This window comes from Lottia gigantea (assembly GCF_000327385.1).
Source record: "Lottia gigantea unplaced genomic scaffold LOTGIsca_73, whole genome shotgun sequence".
NCBI classification, from domain to species: Eukaryota; Metazoa; Mollusca; class Gastropoda; family Lottiidae; genus Lottia; species Lottia gigantea.
This window is the reverse complement of record NW_008710453.1, coordinates 18094-36705: the sequence shown is the minus strand read 5'-3', so window position 1 is coordinate 36705 and position 18612 is coordinate 18094. Positions and strand designations below refer to the sequence as shown.

Here is an 18612-nt window from a genome sequence, read left to right as displayed (position 1 = left end):
CAATCAGCCTATATTTGATATATAATTTGTCTGCTGTGTAATGCAGTTGATGTAAAACTGCTGTCACTGTTTTAAGTCTGCTAGTTAAAGATCAATTATTAATGATTTAAGAGACAAAGAGAGAACATTGGGTTGAATATTCTGCTCTATTGAACCTTTCTGCAATCTTTAATGCTAAAGAATCATGGAATTCTTTATGAGAATATTGTCTTCCAATTTATGGTACTTAATTTTGTATGCTGTTTGAACAGTGCACTGAAAAATCATGAACTCAAAGTTACGAAACTAAAAAAAAACTGGGAAACTTCATGCAGTTGACAATTAAGGAAATTTTGCTAGATATTTAAGTATTGATGGATGAACATCCTAGTTATAGAGCCTTGTTTTTAGTTTTGTTCCATCCAAGTGACTTGACCATTTTTCCATAAAATAATATAATAGAATATCAGAAACTTCATGCAGTTGACAATGAGGGAAATTTTGCTAGATATTTAAGTATTGATGGATGAACATCTTGTAACTCTAAAAGCCTTGTTTTTTTTTGGGATTTTTTGTTCTATCCAAGGGACTTGACTTTTTTTTCCACATCAGCCCTTCTAGCCTGAAACCAATGGAGAAACTGAATGAAAAAATCAGAGAAAGACCTTCTTGGACCAAACTTTGCTGAATAAATGCAACTCGAATTCAGAGCTACAATAGTACATATGTTTGATTGAGCAAAAAATTTGATTTTCAAACTAAATGCACTTAAATCTAGAAGAAAACTTGTAAAAACATGAGGAGTCTAACTTGTAAATAAAAAGATTATAAAATTAAGTGTCGATTTCTAACAAAGAATGGAGATCTTTGATGTTTAGCAAGGTTTAAGAGAATTAAGATCCATTTGAGTCTGTATAGTGGAACATTTAACATAGATTTGATTAGACTTTGATGGAGTTTTCTAGTAAAATCACTTTTTCATCCACACTTATTTAATTAAGCGAAGATTTACTACCATTGATTTTTACAACTTTGACTCTTTTATGTAAGTTTAATGTACTTTAAGTTTAGAATTATTGAATTCTCTAATTAGTTTCGTGTTATAAATAACCAATTTGATGCCAACATGTAAAAAGATAGTGGACCACAGCCATATACGCCAACCACGGCATGCGGATAGTAAATATTCAACATTTTGGGTCAAGGGCAATAACTCTGCTTCTAACGGTCGAAAATAGCTCAAATTCGAACTTGATCTTTGTTTTATGAATATGTATACACATACCGAATTTCACTTGATTCCATCAAAAAAATCTAGATTTTAGAGCATTTACCAGCAAATGTTGACGGAAGGACAGGGGTGGCGACAATATACGTCCACATAGAGAGATTTGTGTATAAAAATGAATATTTGTTGAAATTTGATGTTGGCATTATAAAATGGAAAAAGCTGTTTAGACAGCTGCTGTTTAGAGTTTTTTTTTTAGTTGTTTAATCCTTTTCTTATGTTGTTTGTGCTGATTCTATTTTTTCAGATTCTGGAATATATGTTTTTCTGTTTTATATGAAGCATTATTTGTTTCTTTTTTTGTCCTTTGACTTGTTTTGTGTAACCTCTCTGCAATTTTTTTCATCATGACTATTCATTGAAAGTTTAGTGGATTTGAGCAAAAATTTCCTTCATTGCACACTGATGGAATTACTCAATCAGAAGCAAAAAAGGCGTATAAACTCTGTATAATATAATATATTTCATTTCATCTATTTTCTTGAAATGCGGTCTTTTTTGTTTTCAGATGATGAAGAGCTACAGAATTCACGCTATTTAATCTCATCTAGTTTGATATCGAATCCCACGTAATTTTTAGATGTTCTTTTTTTATTTTCAGACAATGAAGAGTTATATTATAAGCATTATTGTTGTAATAACTGTGATAGGATGTGTTTTATCAGAAGATATTTTATCGAGAACAGAACGTGGTGCCAGACGTCAAAACAGACGAGCAGGTTTGTACACATTATATCATCACTTGTAGTCAATAAATCTTTCATTTTACTGCAAAACATTCAAGAAAAGAATCAAAAGAGTTGAAAAAGGCGTTTTTGCCGAAGAGAAAATTGCCTGTAAATTATTATATAATTTTGAAATACCACAAAAAATATTGCAGAAATGTGTAATAGAAATTTGACACCATTTTTTTTAAAATATAATCTTCAAATTTACAAGAAATTATTATTTTTTTTTTTTTTTTTGTAAAATCTATTTTCGTTATTATGAAAAGGAGTACAGTAGAAACTGTATTAAGAGACCACTCAATCAAAAACTGTTTGTTAAAGGAGGTGGCGTCTTAGAAGAGTATTGGGTCAGAATAAACACCAAAACTATTTATTTTTATGGTCATTTGATATCTTTAGACTGACATGATTAATTAACAATTGAATTAATCATTTGAGGATTAGCAAATTTCAAATAAACTATAATCTCTTTTAATCTCACCTGTATGTGAAACCATGTGATGTTTATATAATGGAGATAAATGATAACTGTTATGGTCGCTTAATTGACTCATTTTGATTTCACATGTTTGTAAATACAGGCTCGCAGGTTGCATAGTGATGGTGGTCTCTTAACAGTCGTTAGTTATATTGAAAAGTTGTAGGGGGGGGACTTTATTGACATATTGAAGGTGGTTGCTTAGTAAAGGTGGTCACAAGAACAGGATTCACTGTATTTGCTTGTCAATTTTCTGCATATGATCCAATTTTCAAAAATAGTTGCCTATATATATTCACTGTTAACTATGCTTGAAAACATGATGTCAAAATATGCAATGGAAATCCAGACACACTTCTCTTCTAAAGAATTTGGTTTGGAAAATGTTGTAGACATTTTAATATTCTTTCCAAAAATAGAGCACCTAACACAACTCATATTACTCTGTTTATGTTTTCAGGATGTAAATACAATAAAAATCATAAAGTCAGTCCATGTGATCCAGTGACTAATACCTATAATAAAACCTTTACCCTCAAGAAAGGGCGAGCAGATTGTAATTCTACTATGATCATATCAAAACCTTGTAAAGATTCTGCAGGTAATTTCTTCATACTTATTGGTATTTTCTGCATAAAGCAGTATTTTCTAGTGCTGGGTATCGTCAATCATGCTACAATAGGATACATACCCGCTACAAGGGTCATGCTACGATACATATCGCGATCTGGGGTAAAGGGATAAAATATAACATTTTATCTTCAAAGTTTGTATATTAACTGTGATATTTGGTAATATAGTTGATAGAAGTGGTTAACGTCCAGTGTCTTATGAAAAAAATTGTTCTATCATAAAACAACTTATAATAGGTATCTCCAAGTATTGATAACTTTGATTTTACATCTTTTGGAGAAGTAAAGCAAAATATCAAAAATGCATATTGATAATTTTCTGGAGTTGCAAGTCTGGAATGCTTTATGATAGGCTTCCTCGATATGCTTTCATTTAACGTGTCATATCCAAAATAACCAACTTTTCAGGAGGATGTAAATATAAAAATGATGGACCATGGTCAGATTGTGATCCAGTCACCAAGATGAAGACTAAAACTAAAGTATTAAAAGATGGTAGTGGACCTAGTTGTCCTAAAACTATGAAAAAAACCAAACTCTGTTCTAATGATAGACGAAAAGGAAGGAAAAGTAAACGTAAGTGTTTTGTTGATATATTAGAGTGTGGCCATCTTGTCTGGCCATATGTGTCACAAGAGAAAAAAGCATTAACTGAACTTCTGTTTTTTCATTTATAGTCATGCACCTTGCTTACAGTCGAGCTGTTCCTCTTGCATATTTATTTTTGCCGCCTTTGCAAAAGTCAATAGATATGATAGTAGTTATTGATTCATATGATTTGTAATCAGGATGGTTATTGGGAGCAGATATAGCATGCCAACACTAAAAATAGTTGGTTGTAGTTGAAACTTTTCTTTCTTTGAAGGGTATAACCACCAATCACTAAGGGGGTTGGTGGTACTAAAGTACCAGTTTCCCCTTTAAATTTCCATAAGCTACAGTTGCATGAAATGTTCATGTTGTTTATCCTTACAGCCTGTAAATACACCAAAGGAGATTGGAGCGAATGCGACACTGCCACCAACATGAGAAAAAGAATTCTGACTTTAAAGAAAGGAGATCGTGATGTCTGTGAAAGCAAGAAAACGGTGTTAAAGAAGTGTCGTAAAGGTAACATGGACACCACTAACCACTAGAAAACCCTGTTTCATAGCTTCAATTCTTTATACTAACCAGTGTAATTTTCTTGCATATTTAAAGAGTTTGTATTAGGAATGTGATGCATGGCATGATTTTCAACATCAACAAAATCAAATGAGGGTTTTTGTTGTGAGTTTCTACTCCTGATTTAGCCAATGCTTATTGGAAATACAGTCCTAGGTGTGGAATTAGCCTACACTTTTTTGATTTCAAAATGTCAAGATTTTGAGCAATTTTCGAATGAATTTTTAGTTTTAGGTTACCAAATTTTGTGATGTTGATGATTTGAAATTTTTTGAATGAATTTGCCAACTTAAAAGAAAACAATTCTTGTTGGATAGTTTTTGATGTCTTATCATGCAATGTTTCACTTCCCTAGTACAATTCGTTCAAAAGACATGTACTTAATCTTTTGTACTTAGTGTCATGTACTTAATTAATTACCTACTGTTAAACTTAACATGGATGTAACTTACTTACTATTTGAACTTATTCTTATCTTACTTCATTACTGTAGAACTTGATTGATACATGTATGTAACTCACTTTTGAACTTATGCTTACTTACCAAGAGCTTGAAACTAACTTAACTAATGAACTTACTTACTTACTAATGAGCCTATTTAGTATTGAACTTACTTACTATTGAACCTATACTTACTATTGAGCCTACTAACCAGTGAATTTACTTACTATTAAGCCTACTTACTAGTGAATTTACTTACTATTTAGCCTTCTTACTAGTGAATTTACTTACTATTGAACTTACTTACTATTGAAACTATACTTACTATTGAAACTATACTTACTATTGAAGTTACTTACTATTGAAGTTACTTACTATTGAGCCTACTTACTAGTGAATTTACTTACTATTGAACTTACTTACTATTGAACCTACTTACTAGTGAATGTACTTACTATTAGGCCTCCTTACTATTGAATTTACTTACTATTAAACTTACTTACTATTGAATTTACTTAATTACTATTGAACTTACTTACTATTGAATTTACTTAATTTGTATTGAGCCTACTTACTAGTGAAGTTACTTACTTGTGAAGTTACTTACTATTGAAGTTACTTACTATTGAAGTTACTTACTGGTGAATTTACTTACTATTGAGACTACTTACTAGTGCATTTACTTACTATTGAGCCTACTTACTAGTGTATTTACTTACTATTGAACTCACTTACAATTGAACTTACTTACTATTGAACTTACTTACTATTGAACTTACTTAATTACTATTGAACTTACTTACTATTGAACTTAATTCATGCTTAGTGTGCATTTAAATATTCACATTGCTTTATTAATGACATATTATTTCTTAGATTGCTATATTTCTACTGTGTATACTTTCCACTAGTGCCCAAAACATGTAGGCCCAACTAATTATTGAATTAAATCAGCAGTGCTTTTTGATTGCTTACTTTAGAACACAAGGCATGCTTGATCATTTTGATCAAAGCATAGGCTTGCAATAACCCCATATTTCAATTCACCTAAAAATAATCAGCCAAATTTAATATACCCACAAAAGTTCACAGACAGTAGCCACATTATTATGTCTACCATTTTGTACAAGTCTATTTTTAACAATAAAGATATCTAGTGCATGCAATTATTTATTCATATAATTCATACTAATTTCCCTTTAATTAAGTAATTACTGCAAATAAGTAATTGTTTTTCTTAATTAAGTAATTACTATATAATACGTAATATTTTTTATTTTATCTTACTGAAACCCAAGCCTCGCACTGTGTATGGTGAAATTTCAACAATATAATGTGATATTAAATGCTTTTTCCCATTTCCATTTTTTTTGTGATGTGGTACTCTAATGTGGATTTTTTGTGGCTTTGATTATGTGCATAGTACCGGTACTAAAATTTTCTTAACACTTTTCTGGATGTTTTAAAATCTAAAATGTAGTTCTTACATGTGTTTTTATAATAAAATTCTTTTAGAAACAGTCAACCACTAGCTATCATTGATATGTAAATTTGCCCAAAAGCAGTGGCAGAGCCATTGGGGGTATGGGCAAGGCAAATTGCACCCCCACTTCATTTCTAACAAATTAAAAAATGTGATTTTTATTTGTTTTTTCCCAAAAATATGTGAAGGAATGCACCAAATCAATTCTATTTTTCCAATTTTCTTGAGGAGAAGCCTCTCAAACGTTCTGTGGGAGCTTCCGCCTAAGAGTTTCCACATAGTGACCATTTTTGAATCAGTCAATTATGACAGTAATCCCCCTCTCCCCCATCACTGTGCCCCAGTTTATACCCCCTATCTCGGTCCACATCCACTGCCCCAAAGCATGTCACATGATTGAAGCATATGGCATATACTATAACATATCAGAATGTAGCATTATTAACAGCATGATATTATATATAGCATCATTCAGTTAGATTCAGCTCTAATCAACATTAGAAGGGTAGTGAAACAGTGCCATGACAATTTGTGGAGTGTACATGAGGCTAAGCAAGCTTTCTTTTTTGAGTGGCATGTGCCCTTTTTATTGTGTGATGCAGGGTTCAATTTAAGCGGTGTTGCATACTGACGATCTGTGAAACAATTCAAATGGTATATTTTGTGTTATAATTTTTTGCCAAATCTATAAATGTATCGCCATTCTATAACCTCAAAGGGACATGCGCCATTTTGGGGGATTATTTGTAGTCTTGAATATATGTAAATAGTCTTCTGAAATACTAGAAATGTAACACAAAAATGGCTAACCTGTCCCTTTAAGCATTATGAAAAAAAGAAATAGTGATTTTCCACAGGCTTAGTTCTAGATATCAGTTAAAAAGATTTCTCATTTCATGGAATTCATGCAAGTAAACTTGACATTTAAAGACTTTGAAATTTCATATTTCATGCCATTTCCTTAATTGACTCTCTTACTTAAATCCTGCAATAGACCATAATTATTCCATTCATCATGCTGATTTTTGAATTTTCTTAAGAAATTAATTCCACTTGTCTGGAAGGCTTAAAATTTGCCTGTTGAAACGAAGTAAACTTGTTCAGTACATGTAGATCCTAGGAAGATAGAAACTTTTAAAGTGAATATATGTGGATTTTTAACTTTGCCATCAATGAAATGATCAACTATGATAAAAAAAAATTCTTTCCATGTTTCAAATAGGAATGCTGAATCAAGTTTTCTTGTTAATATTGGATATTCATGATTGATGTTTCCACTTTTGACCTGACAGTGTCCATTGTGCAATTTGGCTTTTCAGTTAAGTGTCCCAATACACATCCCAGCTAGCTGACCCAGGCTTGCCAAAGATCTGTTTGTTGGTTTAGAGCCAGATCTGGTTCTGGTTCAGATCTTGTTGCCAGTTTTGACCAGATCTTATAATCGCGTATGCTAGGTGCCAGATCAGATGAGTATTACTTGCCTTTATCAAATTTGGTCTTTCTTTTGAAAATTATTTCATATTATTTACGCCAGATATCCATCACATACCATTATCTGAAATTATGTAACAGACTGGTTAATCAAGATGATTACACCTTGACTTTTCATTGGTTACGTCTGCTTCACTTAGATTTTATTTTTCAGACATTCCAGTCTAAAATGAAATTAGATTAATCCCTTGATACACCAAATTTAGCTTCCGCTTATCAAATTTATTGATTACCGAGAAATTTTAACCAGCAAGCCAATACTTTTTTCAATCTATTTATGAAAGTTTTTTATAAAATTTTACGGAAACACTTAGCTCGAGACATGACTGTAGGAAATGGAATTTGGATGAAATGAATAAAATTAGAGGCAGTATTCTTCTGTTTGCTATTATTGATGGGTTCTGATGTGTGAGATCGAATTTATTGGCTGGAGTAGAACATTTCCAATATGAGAAAAACTTTGAGCTATTCCACACGTTGATAGAAATTGGTAGGACTATTAGATTACCGATGATTCTTTGGTACTTGTTGATTTACATTGGTATATTGTACTATGAACTTCATGTTCGATAGTACCGTCTAATGAAATGTGGTCTTACCAATAATTTGTGGTCATTCATCAACTAATACAAAGTGTTAGTAAATCCATAGATCATACTATTGAATAGTACTTTCCACTGAGGGGTTGATGAAGGTGCGACATCCACTAAAAGCATTTTGTCAGTTGGTGAAAAATTACCCACATTGTTACTCAGAATCTTTTGAACGAGAAGGCCTAATCTTATTTAGATTGCAAATTAGCTTTAAAACTATTTTAATCACATTTTTACCATAATGAAAGACAAGTTTTAGTGGTTCAGTCATCTTGCTGTGGAATTTCAGGGATCATAGCACAGTTGTTTAGATTGCAATGGGAATTAAGCTTATAAAAGGTTTAAAAACACGAAACACACTATAAGCTTTAAATTATTAGTTGTTAAACCCAAGAAGATTGACAAGACAATACAAAAAATTTTTCACTTCTTAATGTCCCCAGGAAGCTGCATACGAGTGTTAATGAACGAAAATTGATGCTGGGCCCTACACTTCAATACAATGATTCTAAAAAAAATTTTAAGGGATCTTCTAATTTTTTTATTTGTATCGGGAACACTGATAGCATCAATTTCCATGAAAATCAAATTTATAGGACTTTTCCTATTAGTAATGTTATCGAACACTTAATTTTAGTGGAATTGCAGGAACCACAGACGTTTGATGGAAAATTAGAATGGTGCAAATTGATTTTATCAGGGTTCCCAGCATACATAAAAATTTTAGAAAACCTCTTTACAATCCCTTTTACTTATTGATATAAACAGCTGCAATAATTAGTTAATAATCATGTTTCAATTCTAATAACTCTTTAAATAAATATAAAATAACAGCTGAATAATGATACATCAATTATAACTTAACTTGTTATTTTAACTTGTGATACATAAAAAATAATGAAGTGTAACAAATGAGAAAATATTCCAATAATTGAATTGTATCCAGTAGAAGAAAAAAAGTGCAATATGAGATTTGTCTTACTTTTCTGGTTTAAGGTGCGGGCATATGAGCAGTCTTAGTTGGAGACTATTGTCGCCGATTAGAGTCTTGTCTTGTGTTTCAACGACTGGCACAGGCACACTTGCCATGACTATGAATATGAAAAAAAAAGAACAATAACTGTAAAAAATATCTCCTCGATTTTGGCCAGAATTGGAACCATTCTAAGAATGATTGCCTGTTTACATTACATAAAATTCCTCCTTTTTGCTCTAAGAAGAGATAATTGTCTAATTGTATTGTTAAATGGTCCTTGTCCTTTGTGTATCAGGATCTCAGATGTCTGTGGTTCCTGCAATTTCAGAAAAAAATTATCTATCACACTATGAATTCATTACCCAAATTTCACTTTGATAGGTGTCAAGTGTCAAACAGTTTTGGCTATAACTGTTTTTGCAACAGTATGTCATGATTCAGTCATCTTGCTCTGGAATTTCAGGGATCATAGCACAATTGTTTAGATTGGAATGGGAATTAACTCAATAAAAAACACGAAACACAATATTTTTCTTCTGTGTGCACTTTGAATGACATTGGTTCTGTATTTGATATTCTGGAAAAACATGAGAATAATTCTTTTAAGTGTGTTTCCTTTAACTAAGTTACTTTGTTGAACAACAAACTAGAAAAGCAAAGTAAATTAAGGCAATTGGAGTAGAAAATTAATGGCTTTTCTATGTTCCATGTAAAAAAGGTGAATTTGTCTTTTTAACCGCATCAAATGATCTACAAAATAGTTTTATGGGAAATTAAATGCCTTGGGTTATCTTGTTTCATATTTCTTGTAATTTACTTTTCTATGAAATTGAATTCTGTAAAGATTTCCTCTATACTTGTAAGAAGCTATTTGAGAAGAATTGAGAAAGAAGAGAACAAATTTTTAACTTTTGAAAACTGAAAGCTTAAGGCTCTTTTTTAATTTATACAGACTATCAATGTATTTACTTTTGGTCAAAAGTGTTTTCAAATTATACTTTGCAATTACAATAATTTTAAGTCAATGGTGATTTCTTCGGATAAATGAATGGTGTAATTTTGAGTTCAGCAAGTAAAAACTAAAGTAAAGGAATTTCTAAAATCCAGTAAAAGACAATATATGGTTCAAAGTATGGAATATGAAAAGACTTTAAATACAGAGACTTAGACTTGAACCTCATGAAGGTCTGTAATGGTTTCACAACAATGCAGAAATGAACTGCAGTAATCATAATGAAATGAACTGCAGTAATCATAGTGAAATGAACTGCAGTAATCATAGTGAAATGAACTGTAGTAATCATAGTGAAATGAACTGTAGTAATCATTGAGAAATGAACTGTAGTAATCATTTTGAAATGAACTGTAATGAACTGTAGTAATCATTGTGAAATGAACTTTAGTAATCATTAAGAAATGAACTGTAATAATCATTGATAAATGAACTGTAGTAATCATAGTGAAATGAACTGCAGTAATCATTGAGAAAATGAACTGTAGTAATCATTAATAAAAGAACTGTAGTAATCATAGTGAAATGAACTGAAGTAATCATAGTGAAATGAACTGAAGTAATCATTGAGAAAGGAACTGCAGTAATTATTGAAAAATAAACTGCAGTAATCATAGTGAAATGAACTGCAGTAATCATAGTGAAATGAACTGAAGTAATCACTGAGAAATGAACTGCAGTAATCATAGTGTTGTAGTAATCATTGATAAATGAACTGTAGTAATCATTAATAAAAGAACTGTAGTAATCATAGTGAAATGAACTCTAGTAATCATAGTGAAATGAACTGCAGTAATCATTGAGAAATGAACTGCAGTAATCATTGAGAAATGAACTGAAGTAATCATTGAGAAATGAACCGCACTAATTATTGAGAAATGAACCGCAGTAATTATTGAGAAATAAACTGAAGTAATCATTGAGAAATGAACTGCAGTAATCATAGTGAAATGAACTGCAGTAATCATTGAGAAATGAACTGCAGTAATCATTGAGAAATGAACTGCAGTAATTATTGAGAAATGAACTGCAGTAGTCATTGTAAAATGAACTTCGGTAATCATAGTGAAATGAATCATTGAGAAATGAACTGCAGTAATCATTGAGAAATGAACTGCAGTAATCATTGAGAAATGAACTGCAGTAATCATTGAGAAATGGATTTAAATGCAGAATAATATAGTATAGTATAGACATTCTGCAGTCAAAGTATAGCCATATGATATAAAATAACATTGATTTAAGTGGCCTTCAATAAATCTTCAAATTGTATATTTTTATTGTGTAACATTTTATTCTTATTTCAACATGAAGTATGGAAATAAAATAAGTCATTAAGAGAAATTAATTTCTGATCTTATACTTATAAACGTTGACCTTTGTCTACGAAGGAAGAGAAATAGGTTATTAAGTCTCTTGGCGTCATGGAATCTAGCTAGTTACCGATGTTATGGGCATTTGATATGGTAGAGTAACACATTCAATTATCTGGCCACTATTTATGTAGATTATTGATTTGGAAACATTTCTGGTTGGTTTACTAACAGCAGGTTTGTGACTCTTCCTTGCTTTTCATTAATTGTCCTCATGCCTTTAGTAGTCTAGTTTTGAAGGCTAAAACAGTACCACAAATAGACAAAGTTTGGTATCTGGTGTATTATTATCAACAATAGAAAATAAAAGTGAAAACACAAGGTCTGGACACAGTGCAGACACAATTTGCTACTACTACTTCCTAATGTATCGATAATCCAACACCATACCTTGTCTCGTCTAATTCCATCTTTATGATAGTTGCCTAAATACTAGGTTCAGCAGCTAAAGCTCAATTTTAGTTATCCATAGCACTTTTTGTAATAAAATCTAAAGCATGGTGTATCTACAATTGGAGAAAGAAGGAAATGACAAAAGCCAAAATCGCCTTGTTGCTATTAGTATCAACATTCACCCTAGTAGATACTAGCAATGAGTTATGACTCTTAGTAATATCTGTTAAGGTAAATATGAACACCCTATATGAACGCCCTGGAAACTTAGGACTATAGTCACTATTGTTGGCACTTTTCAAACTATTGTGGACGAAAGTAGATGCTTAGTCTGAAATTATGTTGCAGGAATTCAATTATTTAGAGAACTATATCCCTAAAATTGCCATACTACCGAATAAACCTCTAGCCAAATGGAGATTTTTGAGAAAAAAAAATTGCGATGGAATTTAAGTTTGCTTTTGGGTATGAAAAATTATTTGAATAATTAAACAAGCAAATGTTATTATTTTTTGTATTTTTGGTGTGAGTTTCATTTGGTTGAAAAAACTTTGCATACCAAAATTCATATGATTGTTGCACTAATCTTCAAATTAATACTAACACAACTAACTTTTATACTGCATTCTGTATATCATCAGTTCACTCTGAACAAATAACCAATCTGATCCTTTATTCAAAATATCTTATTAATTCTTTAAGGAGAAATAAAAAAAATTGAAGATGCAGTTCACAACTTTGACATTGCTTTATGAAACTATATATATTTTGACAGTGCATCTAGAAAATTGACATTGACAATTTGAACTGTAAAACTTGGAAATGAAATTAAATGAACTTTAATGAACTATTTTGAATTGTCAAGTTGAACAAAACTGTGCTGAAAAATTCCAGTGCTCGCATTTCCAAAATTTTAAAAACAAATGGCATTGCCCTTTTGCATCATAAAATTTGACATAACCAGTCAGAATCTTGACATTTTATTTGTCCTTGAGTTGTCAAAACTTTGTTTTTGTTGATAGAATGTAAATATGAGAAAGGTAATTGGGGAGCCTGTGATTCAACTACTAATCAAATGTCCCGAACATTGACATTGAAGAAAGGAGATCCTGCTAACTGTAAGGCTACCAAGACAATTAGCAAACCTTGCAGAAGAGCTGCATTAAGAGGCTTATGTAAGTTATATTCACTTCCTTTTTTTTGCCCACCTTAAGACACCAAAGGGTAATATGGTGGATGAAAAAGTAAGACACACTAACATTGAGGTCTTGGTTTTCATTGGTTAAGCAGCCCCTGTTTCCTCTTTTGATGGTGAAGGTTTGAGAGGCTGTCACGGAACAAATCAGATGTCATATGTAATTGAGTCTGTGCAAGTAAAAGGGACATCTATTTGACTAATTGTACCTAAGTCTCAATAGCTTTTGCTATGCTAATCATGTTCATTTTAAGCCTTGAGATTTTTGTGCAGCTCTAGTACTTTTGAAAACTATTTACATATTATATTCCATGCCCAAATCAACCCCCAAAATTGGCAAACCATGACCTTTAAAGGTTAAGTGGTAATCAAACAATAGTAATGTAGTTGTTACCATGATGATTTGATGGATAAAATTTCCCTTGTTGCACACTACATAGTGTTGCCCAGTTGTCTTAGCCAGATCCATAAAAAGTTTTTTTATTACATATAAAGGATTGATGTATTTTGTAGCTTGCAAGTATTCATTTGGTGATTGGGGAAACTGTAATCCTAGAACCAATACCATGACTAGAACACTGACTCTAAAGGCTGGAAATGTTAATATTTGTCCCAAATCTAAGACTTTTAGCAGAAAATGCAAAAGCAGTAAGTAAATGTCATCTTTTACAATTTAACGAAATAGTAATAAAATCTGGTCTGAATTCAAAGACAGTAGAAAATGTCTGATTGGCAAAAAAAGGATAAAACAACATCCCTGCACTGTGATCTTCCTTTTTATACACCCACATTGAAATATGGACGTATATTGCCGTCGCCCCTGTCCATCCAACCGTCTGTTCACATTTCGATAAAGGCTACCGTTTTTATCTGAATTTGATGGAACTTGGTATACAAATGTATATCTCGATGAGATCTCAAACAAGTTTAGAAATTGGTAATCGGCTGAACAGTGTCAGATTTTTTAAAATATTTAAGAAATGTGTACATCATAGTCTGAAAGATAAAAACATCTAAACATCTAAACATTTTGACTAAGAAAATTTTAGACAACTTCTCAGTGCCAATGAAAACCCATAAATTTACAATCAATAGAAGAAAGAAAGCATCTAAGCTTATTTTGAAAGTTACCCACATGGTCAATTTTAGTTTTGTATAAGCAACATTATGCTCCTAGATGTGCTCTCATACCAGTTGTGAATGGTTGCAAATAATAAACGTGGTCATAAGTTCCAACACAACTCACAACTCAGTTGCATGACAGTTGCGTTTGAAATTATGACAGCTACTTTTCTTATTCTGATTCCGAAAGGTTCAAGGAAATGGAGAATTTCTTGTTTGACAAGCAACATCGGTCACAGTATTGATCATATACAAAACATGTGCAATGAAGGTAAACCAAGTTTTATTTTGTAGGATGTAAGTTTATGAAAGGAGAATGGTCAGCCTGTGATAAATCTACTAAACTAATGACAAGAGTTGATACACTAGCTAATGGTAACAATGCTTTCTGTGAAAAATCTAGAACAATTACCAAGAAATGTGTGAAGAATAAGAAAAGTAAGTGTTTTTTTTTAACTTGAATTTTGGTTGTAAATTATATATTGCAAAATTTCTGAAAGTAATGGTGTGATATTATGAACATTATTAAAATAGTCTGATTATTGATGAGGCTTTAAACAGAAACTGCATTTTGTATTATGTTTTAAAGGGTTAGGTTTGCCATTTTCAGGGTTGATTTGTGCCTTGAATATATTATGTAAATAGTCTTCAAAAGCACTAGAACTGCACAAAATGAACATGATTACCATAGCAAAAGCTATTGAGACTTAGGTACAATTGGTCAAATGGAAGTCCCTTTTACATGCACAGACTCAGTTACATATGACATCTGATTTGTTCCGTGACAGCCTCTCAAACCTGCTCCATCAAAGGGGAAACAGGGGCTGCTTAACAAACCAAGACCTCAATGTTAGTGTGTCTTACTTTTTCATCCACCATATTCATTCAAGAATACCTCAAACTAGACATTTCACGTAATATTTCTATATATGGCTGAGTCTCACGTGAATAATTCTAGACACACATGGATTTAAGACTGCGAGCTGTGAACACTTACTGATTAGCTATGTAAACTAAAAAATTCCTGTTTCTGAGACTAAGGTAGGATTAGTTAAATGGATGGCAAGCTTGCCCCTTTAACAAACTAACATTGTCAAAATTATCATGAAGTTGGTCATGGAAGCCAGGAAATCTCAGCAATTAGTTATTTGTTCAATACCTACAAATCCTGGATTTGCTCCTGGATTTGCTCCTGGTATAGAGATCCTAGTTTTACTTGTCACTGACTTTGATGGTTGACTTAAAAAACCCAGATTAGTTTTTCAGATAGAACATTACATTGAAACCATGGCTCTTAAAGAGCCCTTAACAGTTTGAAATTGAAATAATTTTCAATGCAACAGTTCTAGCAAAATTTACCTCATTGCAAACTGCACCATTTCCATTCAATAAAGTTATTTAATTTTATTTCAGAATGTAAATATCAGTTAGGAGAATGGAGTGAGTGTGTTGAAAATTACCGAACTAGAAGTAAACTTTTAGTCAAAGGAGATCCTAAAGTTTGTACAGATACCACAGCATTAAAACGTTCTTGTGTTCGCAATAATGGCCAAGGTTCGTATTATTTATAGAGTTCGGCCTTTCAAGCTGATTCCCTTTTTGATGCAGAATTTTCTGTTAGCACTGCTGAAGTGATTAGGAATTAGCCTTTGAGCAAAGTAAAGCTGTTTGCAAATTAGTAAAATTAGAATATGACAAAATTTGTGGACTTTGCTCAAAACCTATAGCAGAAACAGAAATTTAAAAGGTTTCTACTTGTATAGTTATCTCCCATGTATTGGTAAAAATAACTACTTAGGAACTTCATTTTATACTTTGACTGCAATAGTCATCTTTTTTGTATCCTTAAAGATTGTAAATACAACGATTTGACTGGACTGTACATAAGCGAATACAGCCAATCAGAGCTCTCAACAGAAAGTCTGTAATTAATTAGCCATAATGTTTACAGTCTTTCTGTAGTTGGCCCTGATTTTCTGTATTCACTGGTGTACAATCCAATCCAATCCTGCATTCCATGATACAAGAAATATGGCTATTGCAGTCAAGGTATAAGACAAAGTTCTAATAGCTTGACATCATGAAGATGCCTATTAGTATGCATTCATAGGCATGTAGATATTTAATAATAAAATTTTTACTGTTCACTATTTCAGAAAGATGTTTTTTTGGCCCATGGGGAGAATTTGGTACATGTATGAATGGAGTAATGACTAAAAATCGTAAAGTATTACAAGGTGGAACTGCTTGTGAAAGAAAAGCTGTTATAACTAAAGGTTGCAGCAGTTGATCTGTTAGTTTTCTGTCAAATTTGTGGTTTTAATGGTTTTTTCTAAAATTTTGTGTAGATTTATGTTATGAAAAATCAAATTTTTGGTTGAAAATCATGTCAGAATTCAAAAGCACCACTAAATTTATTTTTCGGTCTTAGAGTAACACATTTATACCTAAGAGTGTATTTTTTTCTGAACTCAGGTGGTTCAGTTTCCAAATATTTTTTGAACCATGAAATACACAAAATAAACCTTAAGATTTTGTTGAAAAGGGGACAATTATAAGGATTTTTTTTTAAAATTATCGTCATTTTTCATCCAAACCCCAAAGATCCTCCCAGAATCCCTGAAATCAACTTTTTTTAATGTGATAAAATTTGAAAAAAAAATCAGAAATTAATTTGTAAATTTTTATCAAAATGATTAATATTGGCGCCAGAGTTCAATTTAAGTAGTATCGCATAGTAATTTATAAATACCCTTTTGCAATCCAATATTCCCTATCATTAGCAAAAACAAAAATTTATCACAACATTCTGTGAATCAAATCAATTTGTTAATTTTTTGTACAATTTTATTGCCAAATCTAGAAATATAATGCAACTAGAAACTATTGTCCATAGCAAGATCTTTTGAAGGTTCACTTTTTGAACATTTTAAATTTCTATTGAATTTTTTATACAAAAGTTAAATAATGAAAAAATTGCTATGTACACATATATTAGATACCATTGGTCAAAAATCATTTTCAATAAAATTGTCATAATGTAGAATAGATTGATGGAGCAGAAATCAAATTTACCTACACACATACAAAATTGGAAATTCCAAATGGTATAAAATAAAATAGGTAGCTTATATAAAGGGTAAATTTTCATGTGTTCTCTATGTGTTTTTATGTGTTTGTTTGGTTGTTATGTTCTGTATATAGTTTACATGTGTTTTTTGTATTAATTTGTGTTTTATTTCTTTTTATTTCATTTTACCAAGTTGAACATTGTTTTAGTTTTTTTGCATTCAAGAGATATGTTGCATTTAGAATTGTATTCAGTCTTTGTAAAGTCTTTGTAAAATCTTTGTAAAGTCTTTGTAAAATCTTTGGAAAATTGTACAGAAATTGAAAAAAAGTTAAGCAGTGTTTTGAGGATACTTAACATAATTCGGGGCATTTTTTAGCAGTAGTTTTTTTTTTATCATTTTGTAGTTTTTATCAAAAATTTATGATATTTGACAAATTATGTTGGTAAAATGAAACAACGCAAAATTTTAGGAGACTAGATATAATGAATATATAAATATATAGATATAAATATAATGATTTTTATAATAATATTTCAAATATTAATCATGATTATATAATAAGTAATAAACAGTTTCAATCATGTTATTTAGGTTGCTTATCTAAATTTATATTTAGAAAATCTGAATATTTCGTTTAAACTTTTAAAACTTTTACATGCAGTAGGCCTCTATGACGGGGCTTTTTAGTGTGAATTATAGACTTGCTCTTATTTACAGGAACAAGGCTTGCCTTCTTAATATTAAGAAATAATCTTCTTATTTCTTTTGTTTTAGCATAGTGCTTTCCACTGTAAAATTTTACATTTCTAATGAATTTAGACTTAATGAATTTATATTTTTTAACAAAGAATTTTTAGGAGAATTTTAGGAGAAGCTTTTTTAAGATAAGGATAAGTATGTACTTAAAGGTATATTACTTCTTAGGGTGACCAAAAAATTGAAATTCGTAATCTTGGTTAAAATGAGTCTTTGTCCACCAATAAACTTACCTGGTGTCAAAACAGACATAAGAATCCCTCTATGATTCAACAAATCAATAAAACTAAGTAATAGTTCATTAAAATGCTTAGAATCATGTTTCAATAATTATTTAGTTTAATGGATATTTCATCTTATAGTCATGGCACCTGGTAAGTTCAACTGATGAATATATTTACTTGTTGAAGTTTGAGACCTTAAATTTTATGTT

The 18612-nt window shown here is 31.1% G+C and overlaps 1 protein-coding gene across 1 annotated transcript; it reads right to left on the bottom strand.

Annotated features, from left to right (window-relative positions):
- Positions 1–10949: 10949 nt before the first annotated feature.
- On the bottom strand, positions 10950–11234 carry LOTGIDRAFT_131309 (hypothetical protein; the record flags this gene model as incomplete). The annotated part of the gene is made up of 1 exon (XM_009066046.1): positions 10950–11234. The coding sequence occupies one exon, from the start codon at positions 11232–11234 to the stop codon at positions 10950–10952; it is 285 nt and encodes a 94-aa protein (XP_009064294.1).
- Positions 11235–18612: the final 7378 nt, after the last annotated feature.